Raw genomic sequence first — 14,260 nt, forward strand, 5'->3', positions numbered from 1 at the left:
CTAAATTAATTAAATAAAATAAAAAATGAAAGAAAAAAGTAGGAATACTTTTTTTTATGGAATTATAATTGGAAACTGCCCAGACTTAATATAACCAGAAGGAAAAAGTAAAGCTAAAAAGAATCCAGATCATTTCCTGAAAGTCCAAAAGGAAATTTATAGGAATATCACAACCTAAGTCCAGAGATTTCATGCCAAAGAAAAAATACTACAAGCTCTAGAAAGAAGCAGTTTGGATATCAAAGAACCACAGTTAAGATCACAGAAGTCCTGGCAGCTTCTACTATAAATTAGAGGAGCTCTTCAAATGCTACAATATCCCACAAGGCAAAAAAGATTATTTTATAACTAAAGCTGAGTATAATCTTACAGGGAAAAATGGATCTTCTATGAAATATAAGATATTTTTGATTAAGATGCCAGAGCCAATTAAGAATTTTAGAAAAACATGAGAGTCAAGAGAGACTTAGAAAGGTAAATTTACTTGAACAATTAATTGGAAGGAGCTGTGTGATAGATGGAGAGATCACATGTAGTTATTCTAATAGGGGGAGAAGAAATAAATGTCCTTCAGAGCCTTAATATCTTCAAAGGATAATAAATGAGATAAATAAGAAAAACAAAGGATTTAGGGATAGATTAATTTGGTTCTCAGGGTTTTAAATGAGAAAAAAGAAGGAAGGATAAAAGGAATACAACGGTACAGAATGGAGACAGAAGGGGCTAGAGCTTGCTCTATCTCGTAACTGGAGTTTGTAAGAAGAAAAGTATACAAATATGGAGGAAGAGGTGGTAGGAGTAGGCAGATAAACCTCATTCTAAACTGAAATGGACAAAGGACGGTTGGATGTATATACAAAGTATGGTTTAGAAATATGTTGGGGCCAACAAAGAAACAAGCAGAGATGGAGGGGGCAGGCTAAGAAGGAGGTAATCCAGGGAGTCACAAGAAAAAGAAGGTAATCACCAATTGCCATGTTCTGCCTCTTCTTCCTCCAACTCTTACTAGTATCACTTGACAGCCCCTGAGTATTCATGCCATGATTCTTTGGAATACAAAAAGCTGATTTCCTTCTGAGAAGGAATGTTTTCTTCCTCTATTGGAAGAGCTGTATTTTTATTACTTTGCTCCAAAATATTCAGTAGTCTTCCCTCCCTTCTTTCTTTGGGTATCTTTAAACCTCTTAACACAGGCAGCATAGTAGAAAAGCATTTGATTTGGAGTCCAGAGGATTTGGGTTTGAATTATTATATTGTTATTTACTATATTTGTGACCATGGCTAAGTCACTGAATCTCTCTTGGTCTTACCAAATCTGTAAGATGAAGGGGCTGGACTAGATGAACTCGAAGGATCCTTGATAGCTCAACAACAACAATATTGATTTTCCTCTAATTCTTTCCATCCTTCTTTCCATTTCCTTAAAACTTTCTCCTCCCATCCTTTTAAGGAATACCTCATTCTCTCTCATCATCTACAGAAAAGAAATGTATTTCTTTATGTCTTTCATCTTTTCTTCTAGGACAGAGACCAATCTTTCCTTTCTGCAGAGGTGGATGTTACTTGGTACTGGCAGAAGCTTGCCACACTCTCTGAAGGTCTTTGTAAAATTCTCCTTACCCTCTTTCATTTCTGAGGTCAAGTGTTCAGTCTATCTTTTTCTGTTCGCTGTTTTAGGCTGACTGCTATGGAAAATTGTTTGTTATACCTCTTTGCTGTACTGAGGTGAGGGTTCAGTTACCAGGAGCTCCAGACTGAGATTCAATTTATTTAGGATGGGTTTCCAGATCCTATCTACTTAGCTGCCTTTAATGATCATTTGACAGTTTTCCCCCCACATTCAAATGCAAAAAGAAGCAAATAGAGTCCAACTCCCAAAGACTAGAAGATAGGAGTACATAATAGATATTTGCTGAATTGAATTTAATCTAATTACCTATTTTGTTTCTTCATGGCAATGAGTCTCAGATAGTTATTTCTTTGTGTGTCCTGCATTGTTTGCTCTCTACCCATATTCAGGGGAGGCTGGGAATAAGAATTTACTTGAAGCAGGCTTCTAGGATAATATCTGCTCAGCCACTTGACCTCCTCTGTATGCAGAAATAGATACCTGGCAGCTAGAAATGATAGTGTGGGTGTATTTGTGGGTGTGGTATGCAGGGTCTATGGGTAGAGCTTGTAAAAAGGGACCAAGGTTCTGATGTTGTTTTAGGACCTTAAATTTTAAAGGATGGAATTATACTTATGGTGGCGTTTTTGCTTCTAGTCATCACAGGCACTGTAAAATGAAATGAGTAAGTCTTCTATGAAATGATGTTTCAGCCTTCCTTTGGATTACATGATGAAAACAACTCTACCAACTCCTTTTAAGTCCTCTCTAAGGAGAACCTGGGAGTCTTCAATTTCATTTAACTGCATTTTCCTTACATCTTTTGATTTAATTTATTGTGAGAATGCCAATATTAACAGGGTTAAATTTCTCCAATAGAAACTTGATTCATTGGTCATTGGACCTTGTACTGAAAGCACCAACAATGAAACTCATGTTTCTAGATCATCTGCAGTGATTACCAGCACTCTTTCCTCCCTTTTGCAGCACTCCTTCATCATCACTAGAAGAATAAAAGAAAGATGCACAGGACTGAGGCCCATTCACACTTTTTCTTTGTTTCATGGGCTGCCATGACTAAATAACTAGCGAGTCTACCTATACTCTATACTCTCTAGACTGGCCCTTAGATAGCAAACCTGGTCTGTTCAGTGGGACCATGAGTGACTTGTCCAGGGTCACACAGCTGGGAATGAGGTACCCATTTTTGCAAACGCAAAAGTCATTGATAACTGTTAGTCACTTATTTTTCTTTCTTTCCATTTCCCCCCTGTTTAATTTTTCTGATTATATATCCATCTAGGATTAGTATTCATGAGGAGAACTTTTAATTACTCTTTTTTCTACTGATTTTGACCATGCAATTAAACTTCTCTAGTCCACTGAATAAAGGAATCAGCTTACATGATAGAGACTAGCCCGCATCATCTGGAACTGATCAATTAGCTTCTTATGTAGAGGACGCATTTCTGGATGAACAAATTTCTCATGAACTGCTAGCCCTACTCCAAGGACGTGGACCTATTTCAAACAAGATGAAAAAAAGTCAGTGGACCATTCTGCTGAAAAGGGAAGCCATGCTCCCAAAGCATGTAATGATCACACATCTTCTCAATTTTCCAGTTAGATTAATAATAATAACAACAACACATCTTCTCAGTTTTCCAGTTAGATTAATAATAGTAATAACAATAATTATTATTTGTTTTGTCTTAATGTATCTAGCTGGACACTAATCTTCTTTTCTAGTGGAATACGGAAAGAAGTACCTGCTCCTGCATGAGCTCCTTCAGTTGTGTGATTTTCTCTGCATCCCCTGGGTGCTTAGTAATATAATCTTTATCGAAGAAAGCCTGCAAGAGGAGCGACAGACAAAAGGAGTCGGTGACAATACCCCACAGGGAGAATCCCATCCCACCTCCCCCTAAGCTCCACTCCCTTCTGGGTCAAAGAGTTTCGGCTGGCAAGGTTTCTGGAAACATTAAGTCACTAAAGGACACTCCAATCTTCAATCTTGCATTAGAGCCTCGAGGGAAACACAGAGTAGTGGTTACTCTCCAGTCAACCTTTGCCAGAAAACACAATTGGAAAGATAGTTGAGATCCTTGACAGAAACACTTCTCAGAGTCCTAGCCTGAAGTGATTTCCCTTTTTGCCTTAGGAGCTCTACGCTCCGAGGCTTCTTCTCCCTGTGGAAACCTCCCTCCCACACATGGTGGGGTTACTTCTAGAGTCTTGGCCAAGAAGGAATGGAGGGGCTCTTCCATCCATGCTGCTCCTCTGTCAGGCTGAGTGATCACTGTTTAATAGCACTTGGCATTTTATGACAGGCCCTGCTGGCCTTTGGAAGGGATAGCAAAGCCTGGAAACCAGACGCTGGCCTCCCACACAAACAGGCCAACAGGCTACTCCTGTGCTGGCTTCGGTTCCTGTGTGCCTCTTAGAGGCCATATAACATTCTTCCATGACTAAATGGATTGCCAAGCTGTCAAAGAGGAGTAAAAAAAAAAAAGAAATAATCTACTTTGAGGAATGAAAGGCCTTTCCAATGCCCTGCTCTGCAGGCCACAACCAAGAAGGACGGGGCAGATATGTGGGGGAAGGTCAGCATTTAGGGTTCACAGCCTTGCTGGGCAGCTCTGCAGAACCAGTGATCTTTGACAGTCTGGCAAAGGCCAGTTCCTAGGTCTCTGAGGCAAAGAAATAATTAGCTAAGAAGGGACTCAATTAATTTGTTGAATTGTTGAACAACTGTTGAATTGAATAGTTAGTTAGCAAGGACATTATCTCAGAGGTTGTACCTCGACGAGTAAGGCCTTTCCTGATCCCCACTTCTGAAATGATCATGCATTTACTTTGATTTGATTTTGTACATATTTATATGCATATAGGGGTAGCTAAGTGGCATGGTAGATAGAGTGCAGGACTTGGAGTCAGGAAAACCTGAGTTTATATCCAGCCTTAGACATTACTAGCTGTGTGACCCTGGACAAGTCATTTAACTCTGTTTGCCTCAGTTTCCTCATCTGTAAGATGATCTGGACAAGGAAATGATAAACCACTCCAGTATTTGTTCCAAGAAAACCCCAAAGGGGGTCAGGAATAGTTCAGTAGGACACCATTGAAATGAACGAACAACAACTTTGCATATACTTTGCCTCTTTCAATGGCATGTAAGCTCCTTGAGGGCAGGAACTGGTTCATTCTTATCTATCTTCAGCATCTAGTATCTATCTTCAGTGCCTAACTCATGGAAAACTAACAAATGATTGTTGATTACTGATTAATAGAAAGTCTACCTTTTGACCCAACAGTACCACTATTAGGTTTATTTCCTAAGATAATCAGGGAGAAAGGAAAAGAACCTCTGTTCCAAAATATTTATGTCAGCTCTCTTTGTGGTGGCAAAGAACTGGAAACAGAGGATGTCCATCAGCTGAGTAATGGCTAAGCAAGTTGTGGTCTATGATTGTCATGGAATACTACTGTGTCATAAGAAATGACAAGCAGGTTAATTAAAAATGGAAAGATCGACATAAAATTGTAAAGAGTGAAATGAACAGAACGAAGAGAACATTATGTACAGAAACAAATATTGTTTGAAGAATGACTTGTGCATATCCATCTCCAGAAAAAAACTTATAAATAGAAATAATCAAGGCATAGTTTTAAATACACACATCTGTCAAATGATACCTTCTCTAAAGGGGGAGGAGATGGAGAGAAGGAGTTACCTGGGAATTTTAATGTAACAAACAAACAAATAACTAAATTTAGATAAAAAGACTAGATAGAGCCTGACCTAAGCTGGATCACTAGTGTGATGTTATAAAAAAATATCTTTTTCTTCTTTCTTGAGTCTGTCTGGATTTGATGCCTCTGGAATAATTTACTGCTGTCATGCACAAGAGCACTGGGAAGCGTGAATGCCTATGGACCACTTACCTCCTGGTACCGAGCAATGCCACCATTAACAGCAGCATCTATGACTCCATTCAGGCACATGCTGAGCAGGTTAATATTGCCATGCATTTGTTTGTGTTGATACTGGCTGATCAGTGTCCGAAGCTCCTGGTTTTTGTTCTCAACAACCTGGATTGCATTTTCCAAAGGGCTCACTTCAACCTACAAAGCACAAAGAACATGGCTTCATCCTATTGACATTTTATAGACCCCCAAACCCAAGCATCATAAGGAACTTTAGAGGTTATCTAGTCCGACGTTCTTCCCAGTGCAAGAATTTTCTCTTTCTAAAAGCCTGGAATAGTGGCCATTTGTCCTGTTCTTGCATACTTAATGTGACCACTTCACTATCTCTCAGGGTAGTCTATTCCAATTTTTGAAAGCTTTTCTTATTCAGAAGTTTTCTGAATTAAAGGAAGAATTTCTTTAACTGTCTCCAGAGGAAAAGTCATGTGTTATTTAGGTCTTTTGGTACTGAGGAGCAAATTAGAAGGTCATATTTGCCTTTCTAGTGGTAATATTTGGCAAAACTTTTCAGAGGTCATGCATTTAAGCTTCAACTCTAGAATTATTTTTGGAATATTATAGCTTCAGCATCCTCTGGTATTAACCACTTTTCCTTTCAATTTGTAGGAACTTGCAAGTTAAGTAATTTCTTTATGAAAATTTAATCTGTGCAAACACATCCATTCACTGCCACTGGTTTACTACATATGTGAATTTATATCCTTATATGTTTCCCAGGGTCTTATCCCTGAATTACATTTGTTTAGTGCAAAACAAAACCACTTGCTTCAACAAGCTAGAAGCAGCTTGCTAATGCTTCAGATGAAACTACATCACCGAATAAGGCCCAGACACAAGCAACATGCCATTTACCAGCTCTCTTCTCTCCACTTCAAACCATCGAGAAATTCCAGGTAAACTGTGGGTCAAGGTTAGGGTAGTTCGCTCAATCCACAGACTCTGCAGAAGACATAGGAAGGACAGTGGCAGTGAGGCCGATGGAGTACACCCTGTTCTCAATCAAAATGAATTTCCCATGCTGTTAATAGCCATTTACCAAGGAACCTGAGGACTACCAACTTCTTGGAAACCTGGGGATTGATCCCAATGATCTACTGAATATATCCTCCAAGTTTCTGAGGATGTTCCTGACCCCTCCTACCTTGAATTCATTGTCCTTGTCCTTTGGACCTTTATGGAAAGGTCTGTCATATCGGAACTTCTTAACATTGTTGACACGATAAAAGCTTTTGATTCGATCCGGAACACGATCCATCTGAAGGACATCCACATAATCTGGAATTGGTGTCACTGCATAGATCTGCAAATCTGAGAAGGGCAAAGTTAAAGGAAATGTAGACTTTCCAGAGACCAACTCTGACTGTCACCATTGAAAGAAGAAAGCTTTAGGTCTATTTAGCTCAGGCTGCTTCTTTTTGTCACAAGGTATGAAGGCAAATGTGTATGTTCCACTTGCTCTCCACTCTTGCTCCCTCAAAAGGGCATCTGGGTCCATGACTATGTGCAGAAAAGTCTCAAGGGTGGTAGGAACCAAAGACCTCTGCAGAGCTCTTATGTTCTTGGGGTCCTTGATATGGTGGCCTGGGCTTAGTGTCATGGATCTAGCGGACACTCAGCCCACCCAAGTTAATAAAGGTGGCGTACTTTCCAGGTTATTTTGAGAAGGAAGAATGAAAATGGAGAGAATGTAGATACTTCCAAAATGGAGGAGAGGAAACTAGAGAGTAGGCCTTCTTTTCAATTGTTGGTAAACTGTTTTTACTGGCAAGCAACCTTAAAGCAAAATACTGTTTGGAGTCCTTGCTGGTAAAATACCAGATGGGAGGCCACTTGCCCTCCCTTCTCTGGAAAAAACCTGCCACAATTTTATCAACTGCCATCTGGCTCTCTCCACAGAGGCTGCTAAGCAGTGTTACTGTGTCTGCTGCATGTTCATTCATACCGAAAATTTTCACCATAGGGACAGAACCCCACCACTACCAATCTGCCTTGAAAAAGATGGTAAAGAAATCATCAGAAACAGGAGTGGGAGGAGAATAATTTGTTGGAGCATGTGCTGCTTGGATACATGACCCACACTGCAAAGTGCTCTCTCCTGGCCAACTGGGTGGATAACTGATGAACACTCAGTGTGCCTGAAATGAGTGACTGGTCAGTCATAAAGGTAGAAGCCAAGTAGCATGGGCCAAGTTTCTTTGCTCCAGCCATGCCAGGGATCATCCATTTCCTCTGCTATAGAGCCGCTACTGAATACTAAGGTATTACTAGCTCTCTTCAGCTTAGGATCATAATTGGGTTGAATGGGAAGCTCAACAATATGGTTTAAGCATATAGAAAGAACTATTAAGCCCTGGTCCTCCAGGAATTAACAGTAATATTTTACTCCCTTAGGTTTCAAGGATACACTGGGCATCACACTGCAAGATGGAGTCATCTGGGTGGTTGGGGTGCTGCATGGCAATCGCTTGCGGGAACTCGCTCAGCATCCTTTGTTGAAAAGCTTCTAGCCTTTCGTAGTCATGGCCCCGACAGACATATTCCTTATTCTAGGAAAAAATAGCAACATACAGGAATAAGTCTTTTTGTTTCCCTGAAATGTTTCCTTTCATCTTGAAACCTTTCATTAGCAGAGAGCTCTTTTGTAAATGAATCCGTATCTCATACAATTCCCACACGAAACCTCACAGATCTAGAGTCAAAAGGAATCAGAGGGATCATCTAGTCCAATGCCATCACTCTAGAGACGAAGAAGCAGGCCCACAGAAAGTGTGTGGCTTGCAGAAGGTCACAAAGATAGTGACAGATGTGTTTGAACCTGGATCGTCTGACTACAAATCTGGTGGTTTTTTCAGTGAACTGTGCGGCCCATCGCACGCATACAAATACACTTGAGCCCTAAATGGGCTAAATGCCATTTCCTGAACATATTCTATGCTAGAAAATTGAATCACTTCCATTTGAATGATCTTAGTAAGGTTCTGAAGGTCACCTGGCAAGATATGGTCATTTCTTGAGTTGAACTGCCAAGGATTCAAACTCAACTGCAGAGCATGCAACTCTGATTGACTGGCCATACTGTTAGAATGCCAAACACGTTTGCCAAAAAGACTATTTTATGGAGAACTCATGGAAGGCAAGTGCTCCCACAGAGGTCAGAAGCAGTGACACAGAGGCTCTCAAAGTTCCTCTAAAGACCTTTGGTGCTGATTGTGAGGCACAGGAGACACTGGCACAACACTGTCCGGCATGGCATGCAAGAATCAAGAAGGAGCTGCCCTCTGTGAGCAAAGCAGAATTGCAGTAGCTCAAGAGAAACAAATTTAGAGACATCTCCATCTCAAATGTTCATATGGGCTGTTTGCGTCTGAGCTGTGGTAGAGTATTCCGAGTTCAATTGGTCTCATCAGTCACAGCTGACACACTGCACATCGACACTGACATAGTGATGCTATTTTGATCCTCTTCAAGTACAAAGGGCAACCATCATATACTATTCCTTCATTCTCTATGTCCGGGATGCTCTTCTCCCTAGCTCTGCCTACTAAAGTGACACCCATCATCCAAGGCTCAATTCATATACCATCTTTTCCAGGATGCTTTTCTTGATCTATCAGGAAGTGATCTCTTCTGAGCTATCCCTACCTTGCCCCATCCCACTCCATATTTCCCAGCATTTTGTACCTCTTCTCTATATTTATTATAATCTGCTTTTTATGATAGGTTTTTTTTGTTTTATTTCATCTAGTATGCTGCAAACTTTTTAAAGACATTACTATGCTTTATCCATCTTTCTTTTCCCCTCAGTGCTGGGCATAGAACATAGGGTATTTAACAAATGAATGACTCAAAGAACAAACAATCACTGTTTCAATAAATGCTTCTTTTGGCGTTGGGTCCTACCAAGTGGTTCTGATTTGTAGGCTAGATTTCATTTTTTTTTTTCATTTTGGAAGATGAAGTAACAACTTAGAGAACTCGTTCTCCTTGTGGTACTTAGGGTCATAGGAGAATGGTTAAGTAAGGATCTCTTTGGAGCCAATGAATATGTTTTCAAGTCCATGCAGAATCTCTCAGCTGGATGGGAGCTGAGGGATCAATTCAGTTCAACTTGACTTATACAGAAATTCCTTTTGACAACATCTCTGACAAGTGGTCATCTTAGACTTCACTCAAGGATCTCCAATAATGGGGAATCTATTATCTGCTTTGGAAGACTAATTTATTTTTGGACATTTTTACTTATATGGAGCAGAAATCTATAGCTCTAACTTCTTTTAAAAAAAATCTTTGCCTTCTCTCTTAAAATCAATACTGTGGACTTCCCCAGCAGGCTGTGCGTGGCGACCAAGCGCGGGAGGCAGTGGCGATCGGTGTTCCTGTCCTGGGGACTATAGTCTGGGGTCCAGGTGAGACGATGTCTTCCTTCGTGACAGAAGTTCTGGCGCATTCGGGACGCCTGGAAAAGGAAGATCTGGGCACCCGGATCGGCCGCTTGACCAGGAGGGTGGAGGAGATCAAGGCTTTCTTTTAGATGCAACTCAACTCTTGCTGAGCATCAGAGAATCCACACTGGAGAGAAACTTTATGAATGTAATCAATGTGAAAAAACCTTTGTAAATAAATCCTGTCTTGCTGCACATTAGAGAAGCCACACTGGAGAGAAACCTTATGAATGTAATCAGTGTGGAAAGGCCTTCATATGTAACTACAATCTCAAAATACATAAGAGAATTCACACTGGAGAGAAACCTTATGAGTACAGTCAGTGTGGAAAGACTTTCACACAACTCCATTTTACTCGTCATCAGAGAATCCACACTGGAGAGAAACCTTACTGAGTTCCTAGAATGTAGTAAAACTTAATATATATTCTTCCCTCACTGAACATCAGAGAAGCCATACTAGAGGAAAAACATTAATACCCAATATGTGAAAAATTGTTCTGCCTAAAGTCATCCCTTATTTCCTATCAGAGAGTTCACATGAAAGAAATCATCTCATTATTTAATGTGGGAATACATTCAAATGTCTTATTAGAACTTACTAGAAATCAGAAAATGCATCTTTGGAACAAGCCTTATTTGAATTCTATTTAAGAAAGTATTTAGCTAGTGTATTTTCATAGAAATCCAAGATTTCGAATTTTTTCTTCGAGAAAGATCTTCAAGGAAAAAAGCTTGCTAACTCCTAAAATCCAGATAATGAACTGTTTTTGCAGAAAGATGCCTGAAAAAACCTACGCTACATCAAGAAGATCCAGAATGAACTTTGGGGGTGGTTGATTGAACTGAAGGTTGATTGAACATTTAATTTGAATGTATACTCTTATGCCAAAAGGGGACTGCCTCCTAATTGGTTTTTGTCAATGCACCCAGCAAAACATTGGTTTTGCTGGCTCTCTCATCTATTCCCTTCTTATCTCTATTGTAGTTTCCTCTTAGAAGGTAAAATTTTGTATGCACCTGTAGTTAGATGATTTAGAGGTACAAGATGATTATGTTTAGTGATCAATTGGGGAGACTAGTCTCCCAAACATCATCAGGGGGAATTGTGAATTTTAGATTTACTCCATCCTGCTTAGTCTTTAGAATTCTAGCAACCAGGAATGTATACACCCCCACTTAAGGATTAACTGTAGGGCAGAATGGTCTGTGACCTGCGTGTGCTAGCAAGTGACAAATCAGAAACAACTGACTGATCCCCTGAGATGTCCTAAGCCAAGTTTAAGCCACCATTGGTACATGTGAGACACAGGAAGTGATGTAAAGAACTGCCTTGATATTTCACATCACTTCCTGTGAGAGAAGCTTTTGCCACTTTAGTGGCTTTTTGCGGTGGTTCTTGACTTGGAGGGCTGGAGTGTGGAGGCCTGAGACTGCTTCCCTTAGTTGACCACTTGGAGTGTTAAGCCTGAATCCTCTTTCCCTGGCTTTTGAAGGCACCAGCCTCCAAGGAGGCCTCTCATCTTGGAGGAGGCCTCATGGCTGGAAGCTGAGCTAGATTTAATCTTCTGGGAATGCCATTTGGCTGAGGCCTCTGAACTCCTCCTGGCTCAGGCCAGGCTAGAGCAGATCTTCTACCCTCTTTCTCCCTCATTCTTAATTTCTTCCTTCTATTGTAAATAAACCACCATAAAATTCTGTTCTGACTTGAGTATTTCATTGGGATTTAGAATTTAAATCCCTGGCGACCATTAACTAATATATTCAGTCTCAACCCCAAAATTTACCCTTAACACTAGAAATCATCTGTTTACATCAGACGATTCATAGAGGAAAGAAGACTTCCGAATGTGCTCAGTCAGTACCTGCCTTTGCAGGAAGATGGGAGTCACTAGACCTTGCAGTATTCATACTGGAAAGAAACCTTATGAAAAGCAATAATTGTGGGAAGACCTTTACCTGGAACTCAGACTTGAATATACAGGGAAAATATTCCTTGAAATAAAACTGATGGAAGGCCTCTTCCCTTAATAGAAATCTCATTAGACATCACAAATTTCTTCTGTGCACAAAGTGCTAAAAATTGATTAAATCTCCCTAAAATCCCAAGTTTACTCATTATTCTTCTGTAATATTTCATGATATTCCAATACCATCATTTCTCCAGTGGTTGTCTCATTGATGGATACTGTTTATTTTTTTTTTTCATGATGTTAGTTTGCCCAATTCTTGGTATAAATATTTTGGTAACTGGTGAACATTTACTTTTGTAATGATTTCTTTAGCCAGTTGGGTGGTGTAGTAGATAGAGGGCTGCCCTGAATCCAAAAGACCCAAGTCCAAATTTAATCTCTGATAATTTCTACCTGTGTGACTCAGGGCAAGCTATTTAACCTAATCCTACCTGAGTTTCTAATTCTGTGCAGTGGACTAGTACTAGCACCTATCTCCCAGGGTCAGCAAAAGGATAAAATGAGGCAATATTTGTAAAATACTTTGGCTGTATTACATCAGTATCTAAACACTAGTTATTATTATTTTCCCCAGATCATTTATCTCAGAGCAAAGTCAGAGGGCTAAAGGGTATGAATAGTTTAATCACTTTGCTTTTTATTTAAATCAATGTTCAGAGCAGTGTAGGTAAAAGCAATATATTGCAAAGGATATGGAACCGAGTTTAGAGTTGGGAAAATGGGTTCAAAATCTTTAGATGCACACTAGCTGTGTAATTACGGGTGAAGAACAATCTCTATTCCGCAATTTACTCATCTCAAAAATACAGAAATTGGACTTTTTGGCCTCTGTGTTCCCTTCTGACACATAATCTGCATTCTCATCAAAAGTACATTCATATTTCTCTTTCTAAAGCCTTTTCCAGTATTGTAGTCAGGAGGCCTATAAGGACCAAATCTGAAATTATAGCAGAGAGAGATAGTCACTAAAACTTGTACCAATTACATATGTAATATACCTGTATAATATACAAATGAATCTGGTAACATTGTGGTGGACAAATCCAAAGACCTCAGTTGCCAGGGCTAGATTTTACTAATCATTACAAAATCTTGGGGAAACTGGCAAGCAGTCTGGTAGAAACTAGGTAGAAACTAGATATAATCCAACATCTGTATAGATCAGGATTAGCTCCAAATGAATACATGACTTAGATATGAAAGGCCAACTCAAAGAAATAGAAGAACCTTGGTGAATATTCATTCTGTAAATTATGAAGAGGGGAAGAGTGCATCACCATAGTGGAGAAAATCATACAAAATAAAATGGAGAATTTGTAGCACATGAAGAAACCAAGGTAGCAAAAATATAAAGGGAAGCTGTTAAGATGGGAAATTATTTGCAGTAAGTTTCTCCAATAGCGGTCTCATATTCAAAATATATAAAGAATAGATACAGATTTATATAAAAGAGCCAATCCTCAAACTTATAAAGGAAGATATTCAAGTTTTCAACAACTTAATGAAGAAAAATTGTTCCACCACTGTAATCAGTAATTCAAATCACTAATAATTGGAAAGATTTTCAGATTGGAAAAAGTAATTAAAAATGACAATCACAAATATGGGAACGAATTTACAAATCTGTGTACTGAGAAAAAATGTTCCATCACTGTTCATGTTAAAAAGAAATTCTGTGTTTCATCCTGCACTCTGAATCTTTAATCTCTTTCTCTATGTGGGCTGTTTATTTAATCTTTTTCCCTCTGGAAATAAAGTTGTTCATTGTATTGAAAAAAAAAATCAATACTGTGAATTGCTCCTAAGGCAGAAGAGCAGTAAGTGCTAGGAAATGAGGGTTAAGTGACTTGCCCTGGGTCACACAGCTAAGAAGTTCTATCTCTACTGTCTATTTATTATTCTTAGATTTGACTTCTGGATCCAAGCAAAAGAAATATAATTTCAATCTCTCTCTCCCTCTCTCCCTCTCTCTCTCTCTCTCTCTCTCTCTCTCTCTCTCTCTCTCTCTCTCTCTCTCTCTCTCTGTCTGTCTCTCTCTCTCTATGTGTCTCTGTGTCTCTCTCTGTGTCTCTGTCTGTCTCTGTGTCTGTCTCTGTGTCTCTGTCTGTCTCTGTGTCTCTCTCTGTCTCTGTCTCTCTCCCTCTCCTTACCATCTGTCTTAGTATCAATTCTAATATAGAAGAGCAGCAAGGGTTAAGTGACTTGTCCAGAGTCACACAGCCTGGAAGTGTCTGAGGCCAGATTTA

The 14,260-nt window shown here is 39.6% G+C and overlaps 1 protein-coding gene across 6 annotated transcripts in view; it reads right to left on the minus strand.

Annotated features, from left to right (window-relative positions):
• Positions 1 to 14,260, minus strand: part of DOCK3 (dedicator of cytokinesis 3) — a 604,983-nt gene that overhangs the window by 29,102 nt on the left and 561,621 nt on the right. For all 6 annotated transcript variants that reach the window (XM_056805016.1, XM_056805021.1, XM_056805018.1 and 3 more), the window contains 6 exons: positions 8,004 to 8,145; positions 6,741 to 6,907; positions 6,452 to 6,538; positions 5,555 to 5,734; positions 3,379 to 3,462; positions 3,014 to 3,130 (listed from right to left, as the gene is read on the minus strand). In XM_056805016.1, the coding sequence (XP_056660994.1) occupies positions 3,014 to 3,130; positions 3,379 to 3,462; positions 5,555 to 5,734; positions 6,452 to 6,538; positions 6,741 to 6,907; positions 8,004 to 8,145 (777 nt within the window). The remainder of the gene's footprint in view (positions 1 to 3,013; positions 3,131 to 3,378; positions 3,463 to 5,554; positions 5,735 to 6,451; positions 6,539 to 6,740; positions 6,908 to 8,003; positions 8,146 to 14,260) is intronic.

The sequence above is a fragment of the Monodelphis domestica genome, chromosome 7 (genome assembly GCF_027887165.1).
Source record: "Monodelphis domestica isolate mMonDom1 chromosome 7, mMonDom1.pri, whole genome shotgun sequence".
NCBI lineage: Eukaryota > Metazoa > Chordata > Mammalia > Didelphimorphia > Didelphidae > Monodelphis > Monodelphis domestica.